The sequence below is a fragment of the Magnolia sinica genome, chromosome 12 (assembly GCF_029962835.1).
Source record: "Magnolia sinica isolate HGM2019 chromosome 12, MsV1, whole genome shotgun sequence".
Taxonomy (NCBI): Eukaryota; Viridiplantae; Streptophyta; class Magnoliopsida; order Magnoliales; family Magnoliaceae; genus Magnolia; species Magnolia sinica.
The window spans coordinates 81,833,866-81,855,196 of NC_080584.1; the positions used below are offsets into that span (position 1 = coordinate 81,833,866).

The window sequence follows — 21,331 nt, forward strand, 5'->3', positions numbered from 1 at the left end:
ATTTATTAGTAGTTATGTTTTGTCTGTACCTGCCATTTATATATTTTTTCTTCCATAGTTCCATGTGCCATCAAACAATATGCATAAACGGGCTTTGTTTGCCTATACCTACAAGAAAGCAATACATTTTAGAAACAAAGAACAACAAGAAAACTGCGCTCCAAAAGATTAAGCATTAATTTTTTTTTGAAAATAAATATCTCGATTATGTCATACCTCCAAACCTGAGCCTGAAGATCATAAGTAGGGTTCCACGAACCGTCAACAAGGATTACATGGTTAGCAACGTGAAGGTTGATGCCTCATCCCATGATTCAAACAACTCCAAGCAACCTAGCCTCCTTCCAGAGATGGCAACTGTACTTCACCACTACTCTTGCAATACTGCTGCTCTCCCATTCTCAATTGGGTCCACCATATTAAGCCCATTCTTCAAAACAGAGACACTTGGGAATTAAATAGAAAGAAGAAAAAGAAGCATCATTATGCAGATTTATACCTGCAAGGAATCACCAACAATGACAAAGGAGTTGTGGTCAGGTGGTACTGAAACCCACCTCCCATCACTGAGAGAGATTTGAAGGCCTGATGTATTGTTTGGTCTCAGAACTGATATTATGTGAGGGTCAGTGTGTTCTCCAAAACCAGTTAAGCTTGGTTCAACCTTCAGCCCTTCAGCTAAAGATTCAAGAACTCCACAAGCTAATTTCTTCACAGCTGATATGTAATCACTCACAACAGAGCTGAAAAATAACCCACCAAAAAAAAAGGTCATTTCATCAAAACATGAAGTATTATTGCATAAAAACAGAAGCTCCAAGTTGAAGAATCGTAGCTATAAATAGCTAATGCTATTTGAAAAATGCAATTGGGTTTGAGCTGCAAGAGAAAATGGTTGGATTTTCTTACCAAAAGATTTCTAGGTTTTCTCTAGAAATGGCCCAAGATCTCTGAGAAATGGAATTGGCATTGGTTTGAAAGAGGAGATACTCAATCCAGCCCACATCACCATTGGGTCCAATCCTGTTGTTTCCATACCCAAACGGATTAGCAGGGCCAGCTTTTTCCTTCTCAGGTTGAGGTAAGGAGAAGAACTTCACAACCTCAGCTCCCAACCTATCGATGAACTCTAATGGAATGCCATGGTTGAAGAATCCAAACTCTTCACAGGCTTTCACAAGAAGAGTTTTGGACTCGGGTTTTGACAGGTCTATGGTTGGAATGCCAGGGTTGGACATGGGCTTCTGGTTTCCTACAAAACTAATCTGATCTAATGCTAGTTGGGACAACTTTTTTTTTCTTTTTCTTTTTCAAGAGCAGAGCTGAAGAAAACAGAGAGAAACAGAGGAATCTGGATATGTCGTTGGGACAACCTATCAATGCTTTCCTAGAGTAAAGCATCCATGTTCAATTCCAGCTCTAACCTATGTGTTCTTGAGTACAAATATAAAATAAGCAACAATTTCTTTATATTCAAGTTGAACATGAAAAATTAGTGAACTATGGGAATCTAATCACATAAAAGCATCACGATGCTCCAATCACCAACAGAAGCATCAATTGAAATTACAAGCAAAACATAAACATCTTAGAAAACACAATAGGCAGCTGGATCCTATGACCTTACAACGTACCATCTCAAAGTTGACGCCGAGAACCAGGAGACTTCATAGGTGCTTCATGTTGCTGCAAATGAACTTAACTCAGACAGAGAGGTAAAATGTTGCACATAGCAATAGTGATGAATTCTCCAAATAAAACATAAAAACATGAAACTGTTGTGTCATGTTTTCATGTTTGGATTAATATTTTCTGTTATATAAATTTTTAAGACTTGGTTGGACATTTAGAAAGCATTAAGACTCATAATTTTTTAATACTCGAATTATTTCTTAATATCACGAGGTCCAGCCAGCTCCAGCCCCTCCATCCATGCCAATAAAGCATAGGAGAACAACTCCAATATATTGTATATTCCACCAAATAGTAGTTTCCTCCCCCTTTTTTCTGTGGATAGGTAAATTGGGATCACACTTGAGACCTAAATGTTGCCTCAAAGAGCACCATCCATGGAGAACCAACTCATAGTTACTACTTACTACATTCATCTAATTGTTAAGCAAATGAAATAATTTTTTGTTAAACAAGAAATACACAGCAGGCTTAAAGAGAAGACATGAAACAATACAAATAAAAATTTCCAGATCACAATGAAGAAATCATAAGTATGCATCTTTGACCTGAGGCATTCCATGAGCTATAAAACATGAGAGTATCGACAAGATTTTCGTTTGCATTTTCCATGTAAAAACGTCCTGGCAAACCTTCAAAAGCAAAAGAAAAACCTGAGTGTAAGGACAAAAATGAATCAAAACAAACTAACAACAAATATGGTTTGCAAAATTTTTACAAGAATGGCATCACTTATCCACTCACATACATGGGTGCAAAATAAAGACATCAATGCAAAGCTTGTTCAAGGATGAAGACATCAATGCAAGCATGCAAGGTTACAAGGCAACTACTCAATTGAGCTGCCTTGCCACCATATCTAATAATTTATCAACCTTATGAAAGACAATGGAACCTAGGACAAATCAACAAAGATAAGAAACAAAGAAGAGACTCAGGCTCATCTATAGTTTCACATCTTAGAAGTATAAGTAAACTTGCAGCTGAATGGACCCTTGTTCCTGTATACAATCCAGTTAGCTTAATGAATCCCTCAATATCGCTAGCTGGAAAAAATCGAAGTTACCTCCAACATAATAACTAACAATAGAAATAATTGGCACCACAGTTCAACATCATATTTGTTGTAATGCTTGGGATGGGCATCATTTTCTGGCAGACAATCATATCAAATGAAGGACAGAATGTGAAAATCAATTTGCATGTATAAAAAGGGAGCGAATAAAGGAAACCAATTACCATTTCAACTTTGACTTCCTGTATACCAGCTGCCAACCTGAGTGACCTAAAGCAAAATAAGGAAGACCATCATTATCATCATTTAAGCCTTATCGCAACTAATTGGGGTTAGCTACATGAATCCTTTTCCACCATCATTATCATAACTTGCTTTTGAGTGCTTGTCACTTACCACAGCAACCTACATATCAGAAATCATGGACCTCAATTGCTCGGGAACAAAGTCCTCTGAAACATGAACTCCCTGGTTATAACAAAATTAACTCCATTAGAAAAAACTTATTTCAAGATGAGGCATGAGCAAAAATTGAATAGCACTTAGGAAATTGAATAAAGATAAAGAACAACTGATAACATCTTATAAAAGAAAATGTTTTGAAGAACGATCGCATACTGATGCAGAAAATTTTCTAAATTATATCAACAAAATAACACATAAACCTTGACTTCAAAGAAAGAAGAAAACAATACATAGAAATGTAGAACCAGCTTCATGAATTGGAGGAACCGAAAGGCTAAAAGAAATAGAATTTGACATCATGTGGGGTGATGCCTAACCTTAACTTGGGTGAGCAGTTCGTCAGGTAGAGGACCACCTGAGTAGTAAATGAAATCAAGAAACACATCAACAGCTCCAGGCTCCAGTCCTGTAAGTAGTATCTTTTGAATGAGCTCATATGTTACCTTGGAAGTGTCATATAACACTGGAAGCCACCCATCAAAACATTCAAGATAGCCAAAAAGGAAAAGTTTTAGTAAATTTGAGCAACAAATTCATATCCAAACATGGCAGCACAACTTTTATATAAAAGCCAACCCAAAATTACTGAGAGGGGCTGCATATATATGAGAAAATTGCGCGCATGTTGAAAATTCCACAAGGGAAGATCCCAAGATAGATGAAGCAACTATGATTGAAATCTAACTAATTGCAACAGATCTGAAATGTACATACAACTTTTTAGAAGAAAATTTCTACAATGGAAGATCTCAAGATAGATAATTAAAGGCCAGATAGAAAGATAATAGAAAGACAAATGAGAAACAATACGTTTGGAAAATAAATGAAAGTAAGCGATAATGGAGAGACAAAATAGTTGATGCGTAATTGTAAATGGTCCATAACTGGGGGCAATTCAAACTGGAAAATGTAGTGGTGTTGGCAATTTAGGTAACATTATTGTGTCAGAATATTTCAAAAGTATGTAAGCTATTGGCTATCAAAGGAGACTGCAACTTATTAGGACAAGAAATAAACACACAATTCGGGTTATGGGTTGAAGAATCACATCAAGAAGACTAGTATAAGGTGCAAAAATAAAATAAAATAGTCAATATGGAAAATCAACTCCCGAATCAGATATCATGGAAAAAATTTCCAACATGCCTCATTATAAAGTATAAATCAATCATGACGCTCTACATGGTTAAAGACGATATAATAGTGCCGTGATATTCAATATTTCACATGGGATGGGAGCCCATAAAGCAGAGTTATGTAAATTGCCTAAGCCAAGTCCTAGTTATTGGTTGAAAAAGGGAAGTCTTATTCACTGGTTTTGTGGAAAGATTAAAAAAAAAACAAATGCACCTAAATAGCTCATTTATATCTATCCACCTTGCAACAAAGAGAGCATGTACTCCTTTCAACATTATCGAAATCATTCTTGGAGTTAGCTCACAAAGGTAGAATTTTGTGTATCACAGTTTGGCAGTATCACAGTTGTTGTCTTGGGAATTGGGAGCAGTAATCTTTAACTAGTAACAGAATTTTGTGTTGATTAATCTAAATATGAATACTAGTCCAAATAAAGCTGACACTACACATGGATATCTAACAGGAAATCAAAATGCCTGAATTTTCTTGGTTATTGGACTGAAACTTCTGAAGCTCATACTTTGCATCCAACCATAGGATTGTGATAAATCACAGATGTAAAATTTCCTGAAAGATGTTTGGCAAACAAGAATGCACAATCTGGCCGGCCCACAAAGCTTATCAATGCAATTCTTTTGAACATTCCTTATACTTTGTTCCCCGCAAAGTGTAGTTCAGCTTTGTGTTCTCCAGCATATCAGTTACAAAAGGATAAGCTGAGAGTAGCATATCAGTTACTTAGAGAAGAGAACATTGCCCACTTCTAAAGTGTAACTGTTAGATCATTGAAAAGTGGGTGTGATTCTCATGTTTTTCTCCACCCACATAATTGACAACAAAAATGCAAGCCATTTGATCAATGACCACTGATCAAATGGCTGGATTCATCTAATCAAAGTACTTCCCAAGAGTTATTATCAATCAAACGTGGGGCCTAAATGATTGATGATCAAGGTTAATGATTCAAACTTTTTTTTTCTATCTTCAAACCCTGCAAAAAAATAAATAAAAAGGAGGTTCTTAAATGAATCAACACACAGCCATGTTGTAATTTTTTATTTTATTTTAAAAAAAAAATGATATCTACTACCCTTAAAAATGCCCTTATTTCAACATGTTACCAAGCATGCTTATTTTAAATAAGAGCTGTTTTCAGATTTGAAGAAGTAATTTTACCAAATGAGCTTATTTAAAACAACTGTTAGAACAAAAAGAGGTTATTAGAGTAGCTCTTATTTTATAAGTTCTTATTCCATTAGAGTAGAGATGCCAAATGAGATAATGCAATGTTTAAACCATTGGAAAAAAAATCTGATTATATTATACAGTAGACACAATTAACTGCTTTCTCTAAGTATACATACGTTTCCTCCATCTTTCACATCTCTACTGTGTATAAGGAGGACATGTTGCACTGCTAGATCCATCTTCAATCCAAATCCACCTGTCCAAGTTTCACCGCTAACTGCAGCTAGATCTAGGGCATGTTGCAATGATCCAAATTGCCTATATGGACCATGCAGAGTGGGTGGTACCCAAAATCTTCCAAAACCAAAGACAACACCTGTCGGGGAACAGTTGAAATAGTAATTCCCACCACCAAAATCGTCCAAAGTACATGCAGGTTCCACCTTGATATTTATATGCCATCCAATCTACTCATATGATTTGCCACACTAGGATGAATGGATTCCCCGAAAATCAGGATATTCCAAGACTCAACTTGGCCATATATAGTAAATTTAGCATGATTTGACACTATTCCTTGTGGCGTGGCCTTGATTTTTAGGATCCATCGTGAAAATTAGAAAGAGAACAGCAACAGAATGTTAAAAATTAAAAATTAAAAAAATAAATAAATCTGTAAAATCAGAAAATCCCAATTTGTAAAATCAGAAAATCCTCAATTTGCAAAATTAGAAAATCCCCAATTTTAAAAGTCCGAAAATCCCCAAAATCCTAAAATCCCTAAATCCCCAATTTGGGGTCCACATTCAAATCTGTAAACTCTAAAATCTCCAGATCCTGAAATAAGGGTCCACATTCAAATCGGGAATCTACAAACTACTGACTCCCAAATTCCTAAATCGGCATTAATATTGAGAGAGATTGAGAGAGAGAGAGAAATACTTTCACCTGTGTGAATCTGATTTAACCCGAGCTTCAACTCCACCTTTTCCATCAGGCGAGCCACCAGATTTTCACCATGAAGAGAGAGAGGAGAGAGAGAGAGATCGACAGGAAGAGAGAGGAGGGAGAGAGATCGACAGGAAGAGAGAGAGGAAGGAGAGATTTGTGGGAAGGGAGAGAGGAGAGCGTATGAGAGGGGTTGAAACAGAGACTGGTTAGGGCCGACGCCCTAACCAGTCCTCAAAAGCTCAAACGAGAGAGGGGGCCGGCACCCTAATCCGCTCGTGAGGGACCCGGATTAGATACTGACAGGTTGAGTAGCGAGACTCGCTACTGAAGTGGCGTCACTAAGTTCCGTGGACCCCACTATGATGTATGTGTTGTATCCACAACGTCCATTCATTTGGATATATTATTTTAAGGCATGATCCAGAGAACGAGGCAGATCCATAGCTTTACTGGACCCCACCAAAGAACACAGTGGGAAGATTGATGCCCACCGTTGAAACCTTCCTAAGGCCCACCATGATGTTTTTTCAAAATCTAACTTGTTCAAAAGTTAACAAAGACATTAAAGAAGGGAAAACATAAATATCAGCTTGATATAAAACTTTTTTGGACTTTAGAAGGTTTTAATGGTGGTGTCACTCTCCCCACTGTCTTCTCTGGTGGGGTCCACTGGAGCTTTGGATGTGACTTATTCTTTGGATCTTACCCTAAAATGATCTCTCCAGATGGATGGACGGTGTGGATACAAAACATATATCATGATGGGGCCCACAGAACTTGGTGACGTCACTTCAATAGCAGCCTCTCTACTCAACTTAGACAGTAGCCCATCCGCGCTCGTGAGAGAGGGGGCTGGGTGACGTCAGCAAGTTATGTGGGTCCTATCATGAGGTATGTGTTATATCCAAACCGTCAATCCATATGGTGAGCTCGTCATAAGGCTTGAGACAAAAAATAAGACAAATCTAACTATCAAGTGGACCACACTGAAAAAAGCAGTGGGAGATTGAACGTCTATCATTGAAACCCTTTTGGGGGCCATAAAAGTTTTGGATCAAGCTGATCTTTGTTTTTTTCCCTTCATCAGGGCTTGTATGATCCAATCAATAGATTGGATGTCAAATAAACAGTACCGTGGGCCTTAAGAGGATTTTAATGGTGGATATCCAATCAATATTATTTTCTATGATGTGGTCCACCTTAGGTTTATATCCCTATCATTTTCTCGATCAAGCCCTAAAATGATCGGTAAAAATGGATGAACATAATGGATGAAATACATACATCATGGTGGGGCCCACATAGCACTGAATACAACGAGCGGGTGGGAGGGAAGTAGTCAATCCGTTCCCATCAATGCTGGTATTTGTGGTGCGGTCCATTTAATCTTTGGATATGATTCATTTTTTGAATAATTCTCTGAAATGATCTTGAAAAATGGATGAACAGTGTGGGTTGATCCCAAATTTTTGGTAAATCCAAAACTCAAGTGGACCATGCCACTCGAAACAATATGAAATAATGGTTTCCACCATTAATACCTTCCTTGGGCCCATAGTAACATTTATTTGCCATCCAACATATTCATAATATCAAATATATATGAATGAAGAGAAAACACAAACATCAGCTTGATCCAAAACTTCTATGGCCTCCAAGAATTTTTCAATGGTAGAGGTTCAATCACACTATTTCATGTGGTGTGGTCCACTTGAGCTTTGGATATGTTTCATTTTTGTTCTTTAGACCTCAAATTATCTGTTAACATGGATAAATAGAGTGGATAAAATAAATAAATAATGGTGGACCCCACAGAGTTTACTCTGGTAAGGGTAATGACTAACTCACCTAAATGTATAGGGGTTTTCTTAAAACATTCTTAATCAGATATTGGACTTGCCTTAATGTGATTCATATATCCAACCCACTCATTATGTTTGTCCCACTTGGATGAGGGGTCAGACCGAGTTTTAACCGCATCCAAAACTCGTGTGGGCCCCACCAAGTGCTTTTATATTTTTTAAGATGTCTTGACATGGTTTTAGATGGTATGGCCCACCTGAGTTTCATTTACAGATGATTTTTGAGATATCTCATAACCTAAAGGGGGTACATTAAATGCACGGTGTTGATATTCGACATACATCATGATGGGGCCCACAAAACAAGTTGGGTCACAATTTTGACAATAATATTTAGCCTATTTTATATGTATAATCCATTCACTCTATTTTATTGACCAATACCCTCAATTTGACTAGTTACTAACCCCAATCAGGCTAGCTATAAATGAGAAAGGTATTGGGTATACAAGATTGATTAACAATTTGAGTGAAATTTGATTTAAACATATGAAGTTATTTACTCTCCAATTTGGACTAATTTGATTGTCCAAAAATGGTTAAATGTTCAATTAGTGGATGTGCCTAATAATTTATTAAAAAATATTTTTTTTCACAGATAAATTTCAATTTCCATTTAAAAATAATATTTTTTTTTTTCAAAACGTATATTTTTTTTACTCTTAATTTTTCTTTGAAAACTTTTAACAAAATATCATTTTTATTATAAAATACTTCAAAAAATAAATTAAAATACAAATTCTGAATTTTTATTTTCAAAATATCTTAAATTTTCACAATTTCTTATTTTTTTTCCCAAAAATTCCAAAATGCCGATTTTTTTTCCTTCAAAAGCATCATGTTGTTATCAACTTTTCAATTTTTATTTTAAAATTATATATATTTTTTCAAAATCTTAGTGTTTTTATAAATAACCTTTTCTTTTAATTTCGAATTTTGAACATTTTCAATTATTTTTCAAAATCACAAAATTTTTCAACTTATTTATTTTTCGTTTCAAAATGTTTGTTTTTTGATAAAGTATCGATTTTTTAATATTGTTTTATTTTATTATTTTCAATTCTTTTTCACTTCTCCATTTTTTTAAAAGCATTTTATTTGAACTTGTCAATTTTTATTGAACTTCACATTTTTTTTCCTTCAAATTTCAAACTCTCATTTTCTTTTTAAAAATATTTTCATTTTTCAACATTGTGAAAATTTTCACATTTTTAAAAATATTTTTAATTTTCTTTTTCAGGATATTATTTTTTCTCAAAATCAAATGCTTTTTTTTTTTTTTTTCAAATTTATCAACTTTATTAAATATTCTTTTTTGTTCCCACAAAATAGATTTTTATTAAATCACGATTTTTACTTTTTCAAAATCTAATTTTTTTCTCAAACATTGTTAAAATTTTTAAACTTCTCAGTATTCTTTTTCATGTGATATTACAAATCATTTAAATATATATTTTAAATTAAAAAATAAAAATAAAAATAAAAATTCCTCTCATTTAATATAAAAACAAAATAAATTTTCTTTTTGCATTTAATCAATTGTTAAAAAATAATCTTAGATACAAAAATCTCTTGGTTTAACGACGGATTTAATCCGTGGCTATGTCGCAAATTGCCCGTTTTGGCCTAGTGTACATGAGATCTGGATCAGTTTACTCTTTTAGTTTCCTGAGTAAAATGACATGCTAAAACTTTTAGGCAAACATCACGGTGGGCCTCACGATGGTTGCAACCATCTCGAATCAAATCTGACTGGGTCGTGCTAGACGTGGCAGGGTCACCTTGTGAGTAAAGCTGTACAGGCGTCTAGCTTGGCACAACTTGGCTCAGCTCCGCCAATAGCTAATCCCACCTTGAACTTTGCTCGCCCGGTACTCAAGCCTGATTGGTCAGATTGGCTTGGTTTGGTCTATAGTTCAGGCCAATTCCAGCCGAGCTCGAGCCTCTACGATATTTTCTCAAATAAATAAAGTGCATCTCAATTTTCTCACATAATGCAAAATAGTAACAACAGTTTACGTGAATTTCGTCAACTACTCGGCAGGTAGATATGAAGGCAATTTCATAATGTAAAGTATATATATATATATATATATATATATATATATATTTGTAGTGATTTATTGTGTATCCATTCTTTCCTCGCCATTGGCTGATTCCACGGAGAATGCATGAACCTGAAACAATATTTTGTTGAGTTATTTCATCAAACACTCGGTGAATATCATTAATATCAAAATAACCGAGTCACGGAGCCGATATAATTCGAGTTGAGGTTCGATCCGAATCGAGTCGAGCTCGGCCCAACTCAAACTTGGCTTGAAATATTTTTGAGCTCCAAAAACCAACTCAACACAGTTTGAATCCTATTTCGAACCAAGGTGAGTCGAGCTTTTCCGAGTCGAGTTGAGCGAGCTCACTGAGCTAACTCGACTTGTGTACAGCTCTACACGTGAGCGGATTAGGTGCGGCCCCATTGTACCATACAGTATCAAACACGATGCAGCCCTGACCGTAAGGCCCACTTTGATGTGTGTATTGTATATCAACACCGTACATCAAAATGGGGTGAGGTTACTCCTGACTAGGAGAATAAATTTGTCATTTTCTCACTTACTGCACAGCGGTAGCAAGTCTGTGTATTAAAATAACAGCCAAATTTGGATAAATAGTTTTGAAGTAACTTATTTTCAGTTCATATATAGACAAAACTAGATGCGGTGTTAATTTTAGAAAAATCCTATAATTCTATAAGATAGGTGTGCAGTTTCCAAACACAATCAATGTCTTCAGATGATTGGATTAATTTTAATTAATTTGGAGTGTTTTGTTAGATGGATTCAAGAAGCTTTTTAAGGCCTACTATGAGAAATGACTTCAATCGAGTTGTCTTAACCGTCCAAACATTTGGTATGGTTTCAGTAATAGAATATTTACCATGGAGCATGATTTAAAAACCCGACCCGAACTCGGTTAACACAGAGGCCTCACAAATAGTGTGGGCCACACAAAGGTGTGTCATATACCCATAAGGAAATGGATGTAACTGTACAGCAGGAAATCAATCCAGCACATGTATGGCCACACAAACATTTATATATGAACGTAGGTCTTGCTGTTCAATTGGGATACGTGGTCATACGTGTAATAAATGGCAAATTCAGTTAGATGTGTGCTGATTAGAATAGTATCCTAGTGTTAAAGTCGTACTCGAATAAAATCAATTGAACTAGTGACATTAGAACTGAACTTATGGTGGTTGGCCAACTGCTCAACCACCAATTATTATAGCAATAAAGTAATTTTAGAAGGGGTTAGTCCTTCACCTTGATTTCAATGACTTTTATTTTAATGGTAATAGCATATTAAGTTTCTCAGTAAAGAGATAATGATATTGCCAAAAAATATTGGATCATTGATTTTATTGATTGGAATGCTTAATAATGCACGGAAGGACGTGAGGTCGAGCATTGTCTTCCTCGGGGGACAACTGTTCTGAAGACTCCTCACAGAGAAACCTTGAATCCACAAGGAAAAGAAAATGGAAATAATTCTAAGAAATTCAAAATAATTTGATTGATAATGAAAAACAATATTACACCCCCTTTAAATAGGGATACTAAGCCATGGAAGAAGTTTTAGAATTAAACTACAACTAAAACTCATAGAATTCGTGACTTACTATTTATAGACAGTCGTGATTTCCACTATACCTCATGGTTTTTGGCGAAAAAAAAAAGTAAGTGTCCTATTTCGCTCAACCATGCTATACTCATTATTTTAAGCACTTTTAATGTTGGGCACAACTCCTAAAGCTTAACGGATGAAGAATTATAACCAAACTAAAACTTACTATAAATAGTAAAAATGAAATTAAAACATGAATTCGAACATTGATCTGATGGTATTTCGCAAATTCGGCATGGGCAACCCGGCATAGCAGGATTGGGTGACTAAAGTAGTTCTTCCTACCCCAAAATCATATACTGTACGTCCGATTGCTCATTTCGGTTTGTGATATATGTCCATTTTAAATTTTGACAGTCCAAATTACTTCTGTCGTTGACCAACCCTTTTCTAATCCATCTTAGCTATGAAACTGTTCGCAACCCACTCTACATCACTAAAGTAGAACAATTAATGAAAAGAAAGATCAACCAAGTATAGGGAAAATAAAATACCTATAGCGAAAAGGTTGTGGATAGTTAACTTACTTTTAAGGTCATACTGCAGTGATGTGCTAGACAGTGATAGATTTAAGTTAATTAACTAATGATTCTAAACTTACAACAACATGGCTAGACAAAGGTAGAGTGACTAAACGTAAGAAGATAAAATTAATAAAGGTTCATGGAGGATGAAGGATAAGGTAGTGTAGAGCAGTAAAAAAAATAAATGATTATTTGTGGCGAGGGCTTGAAGCTCTTCTTTGTGTGTTGCTTTTATAGATTTTTAATATGTGGTGACTGAGCATAAGCCTCGTGGTTTCTACATGAATTTTCCAATCACACAGAAGTTCTATCCTAATAGTATTTGGGATATCATTGTCATACTATGTTGTCGTGTATGATCTGTTTCTAATTTTGGAATGGCTCTCTTATATTTGCTCCTAATTCATTGCTTCCTCAAAGGATGGTCGTATGTAGTGTTCAATTTGTCAATGATAATATCACTAATATCGTGATATTATTATTATCGCAACATAGCAATATTGACATCACAATCTTTTATTTCTTTTTCAGTTGTCAACGATTTGTTGAGAAATATTATGTGCTGCTGTTATTCTGAAATATCGATAGAATGTTTGGATGGAAGGTTGGAGGTTGGATGGATAGATAGGATAGATGAGGTGGTTGGACTAATTTCTTACGGCTCATGCTTTTAGGCCTCCATTAAATAGAAACACATTATGTATGCATTCTTTTTTGCATATTTTTTATTCCTAAATATGTAAATATGTGTATTTTAGCATCTCTTGAAATTTCACTAACAAATTCCATTGTTTTCCCCTGATTTTCTGCATTTTCAGTTATTAGAGATATTTTTGACAATATCAATATTGTTTCCATTTCCTATCCAACAAAACTTATAGTGATACCATGATGTAGAGCGGGTTGCGGATAGTTTCATGGCCAAGATGGATCAGAAAAGGCCCGGTCAACGACAAATGTGATCCGGACCATCGGACCTTAGATCGGGCGTATCTCGCAATCCGGAACGAGTTATCTGACATAAAATATATGATTTTGGGGTAGAACGAGCTACTTTAGCCAACCAACCCTGCTACGCCGGGTTACGCAGCCCGGAATTGCGAAAAACCCCTTGATCGACGGTCGTTTCCCTATTTTAATTTCGTTTTTACTATAAATAGTAAGTCTTAGTTTAATTATAACTCTTCATCCGTCGGGCTTTAGGAGTTGCGCCCAACGTGAAAAGAGCTTAGAATAATTAGGAGAACGGTTTGGTGAAGCCAAATAGGACACTTACTATTTTTGGCTGAAACCCTTACGCACTAGTAGACATCACAACCGTCTATAAATAGTAAGTTGCAGATTCTAGGAGTTTGAGTTGTAGTTTGATTATGATTTCTTTCCCATTGCTTGATACCCTTATTTAAAGGGTTATGAACTCGTTTTAAATGATTCATTAATCAATTTCGAATTTATTAGAACTTATTTCTATTTTCTGCTTTCTTTCCTCGTGGATTCGAGAAGTCTTTGTGAGGAGTCCAGAGAAGTTCCGTGGATTCGGAATAGTTATCCTCTTGAGGAAGACGGTGCTCGACCTTACGTCCTCTCCTGCGTTAATTTGGTATCAAAGCGAGGTTTCTCCTCGGATTGATGACTTCTAACGACGGGTCGGGCAACAATCCCATGGGCGGTGCTCTAGGGAATTTACCTTTAACGGCAGCAGCTTTCGAAGTAGCGCAATAAGAGAATCAGCAAGCCATGCAAGGGCTACAGGCTTCCATCGACCGCATAGCGGATCTCTTGGCGAAAAATCTAAGACAACTCCGTGTTCCTGGTGACAATCCTTCACCCCTAATTAATCGACCTGATCGCAGGATAGTACCGGCAGTGCATCCAAGGGTTATTCCTGAGAAAGGGAGCTCCAGTGAGGAGGAAATCGATGACATAATCTTCCAACACCCCAGACATGGCAGCGATCGAGTAGATCGAATGGATCGAGAATTCAAGATGAGGGTTGATATTCCTAGCTTCAATAGCCAACTACACATTGAGGATTTTTTCGATTGGCTTTCTGAAGTTAAGCGATTTTTCGACTATATGAACATTCCTGAAGCAAAGAAGGTCAAGCTTGTAGCCTACAAGTTGAAAGGAGGAGCTTCAGTTTGGTGGGAACAACTGCAACTCGCCGAACCAGGCAGACGAAAGCACCAATCCGCACATGGTAGCGGATGAAGCAGCTACTACGTGCCCGATTCCTCCCTAGCGATTACGATCAGATATTATTCCAACAATACCAAAATTATTGACAGGGTAGTCGGTTGGTGAGAGAATACGCAGAAGAATTTTACCGCCTGGCGGCACGTAACGATTTGGTCGAGACTAAATCACAGCAAGTCACCCGATTCAATGGTGGATTGCGTATGACTATCCAGGATTGGGTCCAGATGCAGTCTGTCTGGAAGATGAATGATGCGATCAAGTTGGCTACTCGGGTAGAAGCGCAACTTGAACGTCTTAACACATGGACATATCCTACTGCAAGGATCCCTGTGGCAGGTCTGCCCCAGGGAACTGCACAGCCTAAGGGGAAGGAGCCCGTTGGGGCACACACTCAACCTCCTATGTTTGAGAACCGAGATCAGGGAAGCAGGCAAGCTAGACTCCAAAGGGGCGTATCAATTGTTACTGGTACAAGTAGAATCCGGAACCCCTATGCTCGGTTAAGGCCTGATAACTGCTATCGTTGTGGCCAACTGGGCCACCTATCAAATACTTGTCCTCAGCGAAAAGTGGCAACCTCTCCATCAATGATGGTAGTGTTGATAATGCTTAAGAAGATCCAGATATTGAAGAACATGAGCATACCACCGAGGACGAGGTAGATGATTCAGGTTGGATTCAGCAAGATCACAGCAAGTCGCTCGTCGTGAGGCGACTATTATATACGCCAAGAAAAGAAGTGCATCCACAGCGGCATAACATCTTTCGCACTAGGTGTACGGTGAATCGAAAGGTTTGTGACGTAATCATTGACAGTAGGAGCAGCGAGAACATCATCTCCAAGGTCAGGTGGAAAATTGCAATTGAAAACGGAGCGTCATCCCTCTCCATATACAATCGGTTGGATCAAGAAGGCTAGCGAAACAAAGGTAACTGAACGGTGCACCATATCCTTTTCAATTGGCAAACATTATAAGGATGAAGTAGTATACGATGTGGTTGACATGGAAGCATGTCACATACTACTCGGTCGGCCCTGACAATCTGACCGTGATGCCACTCATAAAGGGCGAGATAATATATATATCTTCGTCAAGGACGGCCGGAAGACCATATTGGCCCCTATGGATCCAGAGGGACCACCTGAAACTTCTAAAGTGGAGGGTCGTTTTCTTTTAACCATACGGGACTTCGTGGAAGAATCAAAGGTAACAGGACAGACTTATGCATTAATTGTAAAAGGGAAAGAACTCGAGCCTATCAACATCCTTGAAAGACTAAGGCCCCTGCTACATGAATTCAAAGAAATCTGGCCCGATGACCTTCCCGATGGGTTACCCCTTATGCGGGATATCCAACACCATATCGACTTTGTCCCCGGTTCCAGTTTACCGAATCGTCCATATTATCGAATGAGTCCGAATGAGTCTAGATTCTGCATGGACAAGTAGAAGAGTTGATCCATAAGGGTCTTATTCGAGAGAGCATGAGTCCATGTTCTGTACCAGCTCTATTAACTCCAAATAAAGATGGGAGTTGGCGCATGTGTGTCGACAACCGAGTCATCAACAAAATCACCATAAAATACAGGTTTCCTATACTACAGTTGGACGATATGCTGGACATGCTAGAGTCCAAAAATATTTTCTAAATTGGACCTAAGGAGTGGCTACCATCAGATTCGAATACGGTCGGGTGATGAGTGGAAAACAGCCTTTAAGACCAATGAAGAATTATACGAATGAATGGTCATGCCCTTCGGTCTTTCGAATGCACCTAGCACATTTATGAGAATGATGAACCAAGTTCTGAAACCTTTCATTGGGCGGTTCGTTGTGGTTTACTTCAATGATATTTTGATATACAGTCAAGACGAAACCACCCATATAGAATACCTCAAGAAGGTCCTTCAAGTGCTCACTAAAAATAAACTATACTTCAATTTAAAAAAGTGCAACTTTATGACTGATAGCCTATTGTTTCTGGGTTTTATTGTCACATCCACCGGCATTCGAGTGGATGAGGAAAAGGTGAAGGCAATCAGAGAATGGTCGGTTCCTACAAATATTCACGAAGTGCGAAGTTTTCATAGACTGACGACATTCTATCATCGGTTCGTGAAAAATTTTAGTACCATTGTGTCACCAATCACATATTGCATGAAAAAAGGGCAGTTTCAGTGGACTGACGAAGCCGACAGGAGCTTTGCCAAAATCAAGCGCAGATTATCCATGACCTCGGTTCTTGTACTTCCCAACTTCGACAAACTGTTTGAAGTCGAATGTGATGCCTCATATGTCGGAATTTGGAGAGTTTTGTCTCAAGAAGGTAAGCCGATAGCCTTCTACAGTGAGAAACTTAGTGATGCACATAAGAAGTGGTCTACATATGAGATCGAGTTATACGCGGTGGTCCAAGCACTGCGGCATTGGCGACATTATTTGATTCAAAGGGAATTCATACTTTACGCGGACCATCAAGCTCTCAAATTCATTAATAGTCAAGCTAACATTAACCGTGTGCATGCTAGATGGATCTCGTTTTTGCAGAAATTCACGTTTGTACTAAAACATAAGTCAGGGCAACAGAACAAAGTAGCTGATGCACTGAGTCACCGTGCAACTTTGTTAGTCACTATGAGCAATGAGGTTGTCAGGTTCGAGCACCTCAAAGACATATGCCGATGACGACGACTTCAAGGACGCATGGGTTAGATGCCAAGAAGGTCACCCCGACGACTTACATATGCAAGACGGGTTCCTTTTCAAGAAAAATCGACTATGCATCCCAAACAGTTCGCTAAGGGACCAGATAATCCAAGAGATACATGGAGGTGGCCTCAGTGGACACCTTGGGCGAGACAAGACGCGATCTCTTGTGGAAGAACAATATTACTGGCCGCAATTGGTACGTGATGTGGGAAAGGCAGTCCAACGTTGTTATATTTGTCAGACCTCTAAGGGGCAATCTCATAATACGAGCCTTTACACTCCGTTACCCATGCCTGACGGCCCTTGGGAGGATTTATCTATGGACTTCGTGCTTGGTCTCCCACGAACACAACGCGGCATGAATTCGGTGTTCGTGGTAGTAGATCGTTTCTCCAAGATGGCGCACTTTATTCCATGCAAGAAGACTCTCGATGTAACACACGTGGCGAATCTATTCTTCAGAGAAATTGTGCGGCTACACGGGGCTCCCAAGACTATTACTTCTGACCGTGACACGAAGTTCATAAGCCACTTTTGACAGACTTTGTGGACTCGATTCGATATACAACTTCAGTTCAGCAGCGCCTACCACCCACGGACTGATGGTCAAATTGAGGTTGTGAATCGCACGTTGAAAAACCCCCTTCGATGTATTTCAGGAGAAAAATCGAAGCAGTGGGATTTGGCCTTGTCTTAAGCGGAGTTTGCATTCAACAACATGGTGAACCGCTCGACAGGAAAATCCCCGTTCCATGTTATTTATGGACGAGTACCTCGCCACACACTAGACTTGGTCCCTCTGCCCAAGCTCCCAAGCATGAGCATTGCAGCGGAACATATGACTGACAAGATCATGGGCATTCATGCGGTAGTACAAACCAAGCTACATGCCTCGAACGAAAAATACAAGGACTAAGCCGACAAGCATCGACGACAAAAAGTGTTCGAGGTGGGTGACCAAGTAATGGTCCATCTGCGCAAAGAACGATTTCCGACCGGAACGTATAACAAGTTGAAGAATAAAAAGATTGGACCGGTACCAATCATCCGAAAGATCAATGATAACGCTTATGTTGTTGATCTTCCAGATGACATGGCAATCTCACGGACTTTCAACGTTGCGGACCTGACCGAGTATCATGGACCAGCGCAGGATGAGAACTCGAGGACGAGTTCTTTTGAAGTGGAGGGGACTGATGTAGAGTGGGTCGCGAACAGTTTCATGGCCAAGATGGATCAGAAAAGGCCCGATCGACGACAGAAGTGATCCGGACCTTTAAACCTTATATGATTTTAGGGTAGAACAAGCTACTTTAGCCAACCAACCCCTTGATCGACGGTCGTTTCCTTGTTTTAATTTTGTTTTTACTATAAATAGTAAGTTTTAGTTTGATTATAACTCTTCATTCGTCGGGCTTTAGGAGTTGCACCCGACGTGAAAAGAGCTTAGAATAATTAGGAGAACGGTTTGGTGAAGCCAAATAGGACACTTACTATTTTTGGCCGAAAACCTTGCGCACTAGTAGACATCACGACCGTCTATAAATTGTAAGTTTACTATTTATAGTAAGTCGTAGATTCTAGGAGTTTGAGTTGTAGTTTGATTATGATTTCTTTCCCATTGCTTGATACCCTTATTTAAAGGGTTGTGAACTCATTTTTAATGATTCATTAATTAATTTCGAATTTATTAGAATTTATTTCTATTTTCTGCTTTCTTTCCTCGTGGATTCGAGAAGTCTCTGTGAGGAGTCCAGAGAAGTTCCGTGGATTCGGAATAGTTATCCTCTTGAGGAAGACGGTGCTCGACCTCACGTCCTCCCCTGCGTCATACCAACACTTCGAACGCTAGTGGTACTTAATGGCCACACCAACTTGAGGGGGAGTATTACATATATCCCAAATCCAACTAATTGATTACCAACTAATTGATTGGCAGCTAGTTATAAGCTAATTGATCCTGATAAATGGTTCCTAGTTGGTTAATTTATTTTCCATGTCTACATACAATGTACCAATACATGTTAATTAAAAGAAATACATTTTATTTGAGAGCTAAGATAGCTAAGAAGAAACATTCAGAAGCCATTGTCACTAGCATAACGTTCTTGGCAAGCACAAGACTGGCAAGAGTGGAAACTCGAATTAAGGAGAACCCGGTGAAGCAACATATGATAGCTCGTTTCCTTTTCTTTTCATTCCTCGTCCGTTCTGGTCTTCTAGTGTCATGGGAGAAGAACCTCCAAACCATGACTTTGAAGCAATAAATGCCGGTTCTTGTGATTTTCTTTTGGTTCCCCGCTCTTCTTCTTCACCGTCTTCAAGAAACAAGGGTTGGAAAGGCATTTTCCTGCTCTGTTGCTGCGTTGTCGTCGAATATTTTAACTTTTCATATACATATTTCCACTTACAAGCTATTTCCCTTTCCTTCAATGCCCTCTCTCTCCTTGCATTCTTCCTCATAGCCTTTGCCATCTCAATGATCCGAGGTGGAAGGCCGCCGCATTCTTCAGCAACACCCCTTGCAAAAGGTTCTACTTCTGGAGTAACCTCCACATCAGCACCTAGTTTTTCCTTTAACAATTCAAACGAGTCTTCGTTTGAGAGAAGCTCCACTTTCAACTCTCTCTGACAATCCATATCCATGCACAAATCCACCCAGCGAGTAGTCATCACTAATTTACAACCATTCTCTATATTAGGCTCCGGAATTCCTACCTTTTCCAAAGGAAATGCTTCCCATATATCATCTAATATTAGTACAAATTTCTTCCTCCGAGTCAAAGCCTGAAACAATTTCATTGCCTTTCTCATTTCGTTATCTTCCTCCCTAAGCTCCAAACCTATCTCCTTTGCTATGTCTTTTTGTAATCTTTCTATGTGAGTATCTCTTGAAACAGTCACCCAAATAACGCTATCGAAAATACAAGCATCCTTCAGCTTGTTATGAATGTGGGTCATGACCGTGGTCTTGCCAACTCCATCAATACCATAGATTCCTATTATTCCAACCCCAACATCCAATACGGAGTTCCAGATCTTTTTGAAGTTCCTTTCACCCACGAGTCTTGTCGTGGGTATCTTTCCACCGTCTGGCAATATATCAGCAAACAACCCATCTGAAAATCGACTGTTCTGCTGGAGCTCTACTGTCCGTCGGATCTTCTTTTCCACAAGCTTTCCCAAATCTGCACGCGAGAGTGAGAATTGTCTCCCTTCGCCCTGAAAACCCTCTTCTATCTGAATCACTTCTTCTATGATCTCTCCGACATTTTTCAGCCATATGTTCACCTCTCTCTTTGGTTCCTTCCCATATAATACCTCTGCTGAATTCAGTTTTTCCTTCACGTCGGACTCTATGCATTTCAACACTTCAATTTTTTAAAATTTTCATCGACGGTTCTAATGTTGTGCAACTGAAATGCCACTAGGTCGGCCAGCTGTGATACTATTAGTTGGATGACTGAATCAGTCACTGCCATTCCTGTCATTTTACCCCCACCAATTAGCAAATGAAATGCAGATCCTCTGCAAAGCTTCACAAGACAAAACTGGCCGGATGTTAACATGTCATGCAAGGTATTATCGTTGGAAGAAAGTTGATAAAGGAGAGAGTACAGTACTTATTACTGCGATTTTTATGAAATGTACTTAAAAAAAAAAATTAAATAAATTTCTTTTTCTAATGCCTTGATTCAACATGACTCCTAAAATAATTTTCTTTAGATGTAACCACCCACATTTCGAGGGGTTTATTTATTTTACCACTTCCCACAGCATCCAAGCAATGACCGTTAACTAGTTTCTGAGAGTGCTAAATTAAAATATCCCAATATAAGAAGTGTTTTTATCTTTACATATATTTACAAGGATCAATTTAGATCACTGTCTGTCATTGTG

The 21,331-nt window shown here is 38.2% G+C and overlaps 2 protein-coding genes and 1 long non-coding RNA gene across 3 annotated transcripts; all 3 read right to left on the reverse strand.

Moving 5' to 3' along the window:
* Window positions 1–493: 493 nt before the first annotated feature.
* LOC131220676 (gibberellin 2-beta-dioxygenase 1-like) lies at window positions 494–1,392 on the reverse strand. The gene is made up of 2 exons (XM_058215457.1): window positions 910–1,392; window positions 494–743 (listed from the first exon to the last, which is right to left on the reverse strand). The coding sequence occupies exons 1-2, from the start codon at window positions 1,236–1,238 to the stop codon at window positions 494–496; spliced, it is 579 nt and encodes a 192-aa protein (XP_058071440.1). The 5' UTR covers window positions 1,239–1,392.
* A 1,388-nt stretch (window positions 1,393–2,780) lies between these two features.
* Window positions 2,781–3,647, reverse strand: LOC131220677 (uncharacterized). Its single transcript, XR_009158772.1, has 4 exons — window positions 3,490–3,647; window positions 3,104–3,175; window positions 2,932–2,977; window positions 2,781–2,844 (listed from the first exon to the last, which is right to left on the reverse strand). It is a non-coding gene; the product is annotated as an uncharacterized LOC131220677 (long non-coding RNA).
* Window positions 3,648–19,576: 15,929 nt separating this feature from the next.
* LOC131220327 (probable disease resistance protein At1g52660) lies at window positions 19,577–21,000 on the reverse strand. Its single transcript, XM_058215275.1, has 2 exons — window positions 20,928–21,000; window positions 19,577–20,787 (listed from the first exon to the last, which is right to left on the reverse strand). Exons 1-2 carry the CDS (start codon window positions 20,998–21,000, stop codon window positions 19,577–19,579), a joined length of 1,284 nt encoding a protein of 427 aa, XP_058071258.1.
* Between the last annotated feature and the right edge of the window lie 331 nt (window positions 21,001–21,331).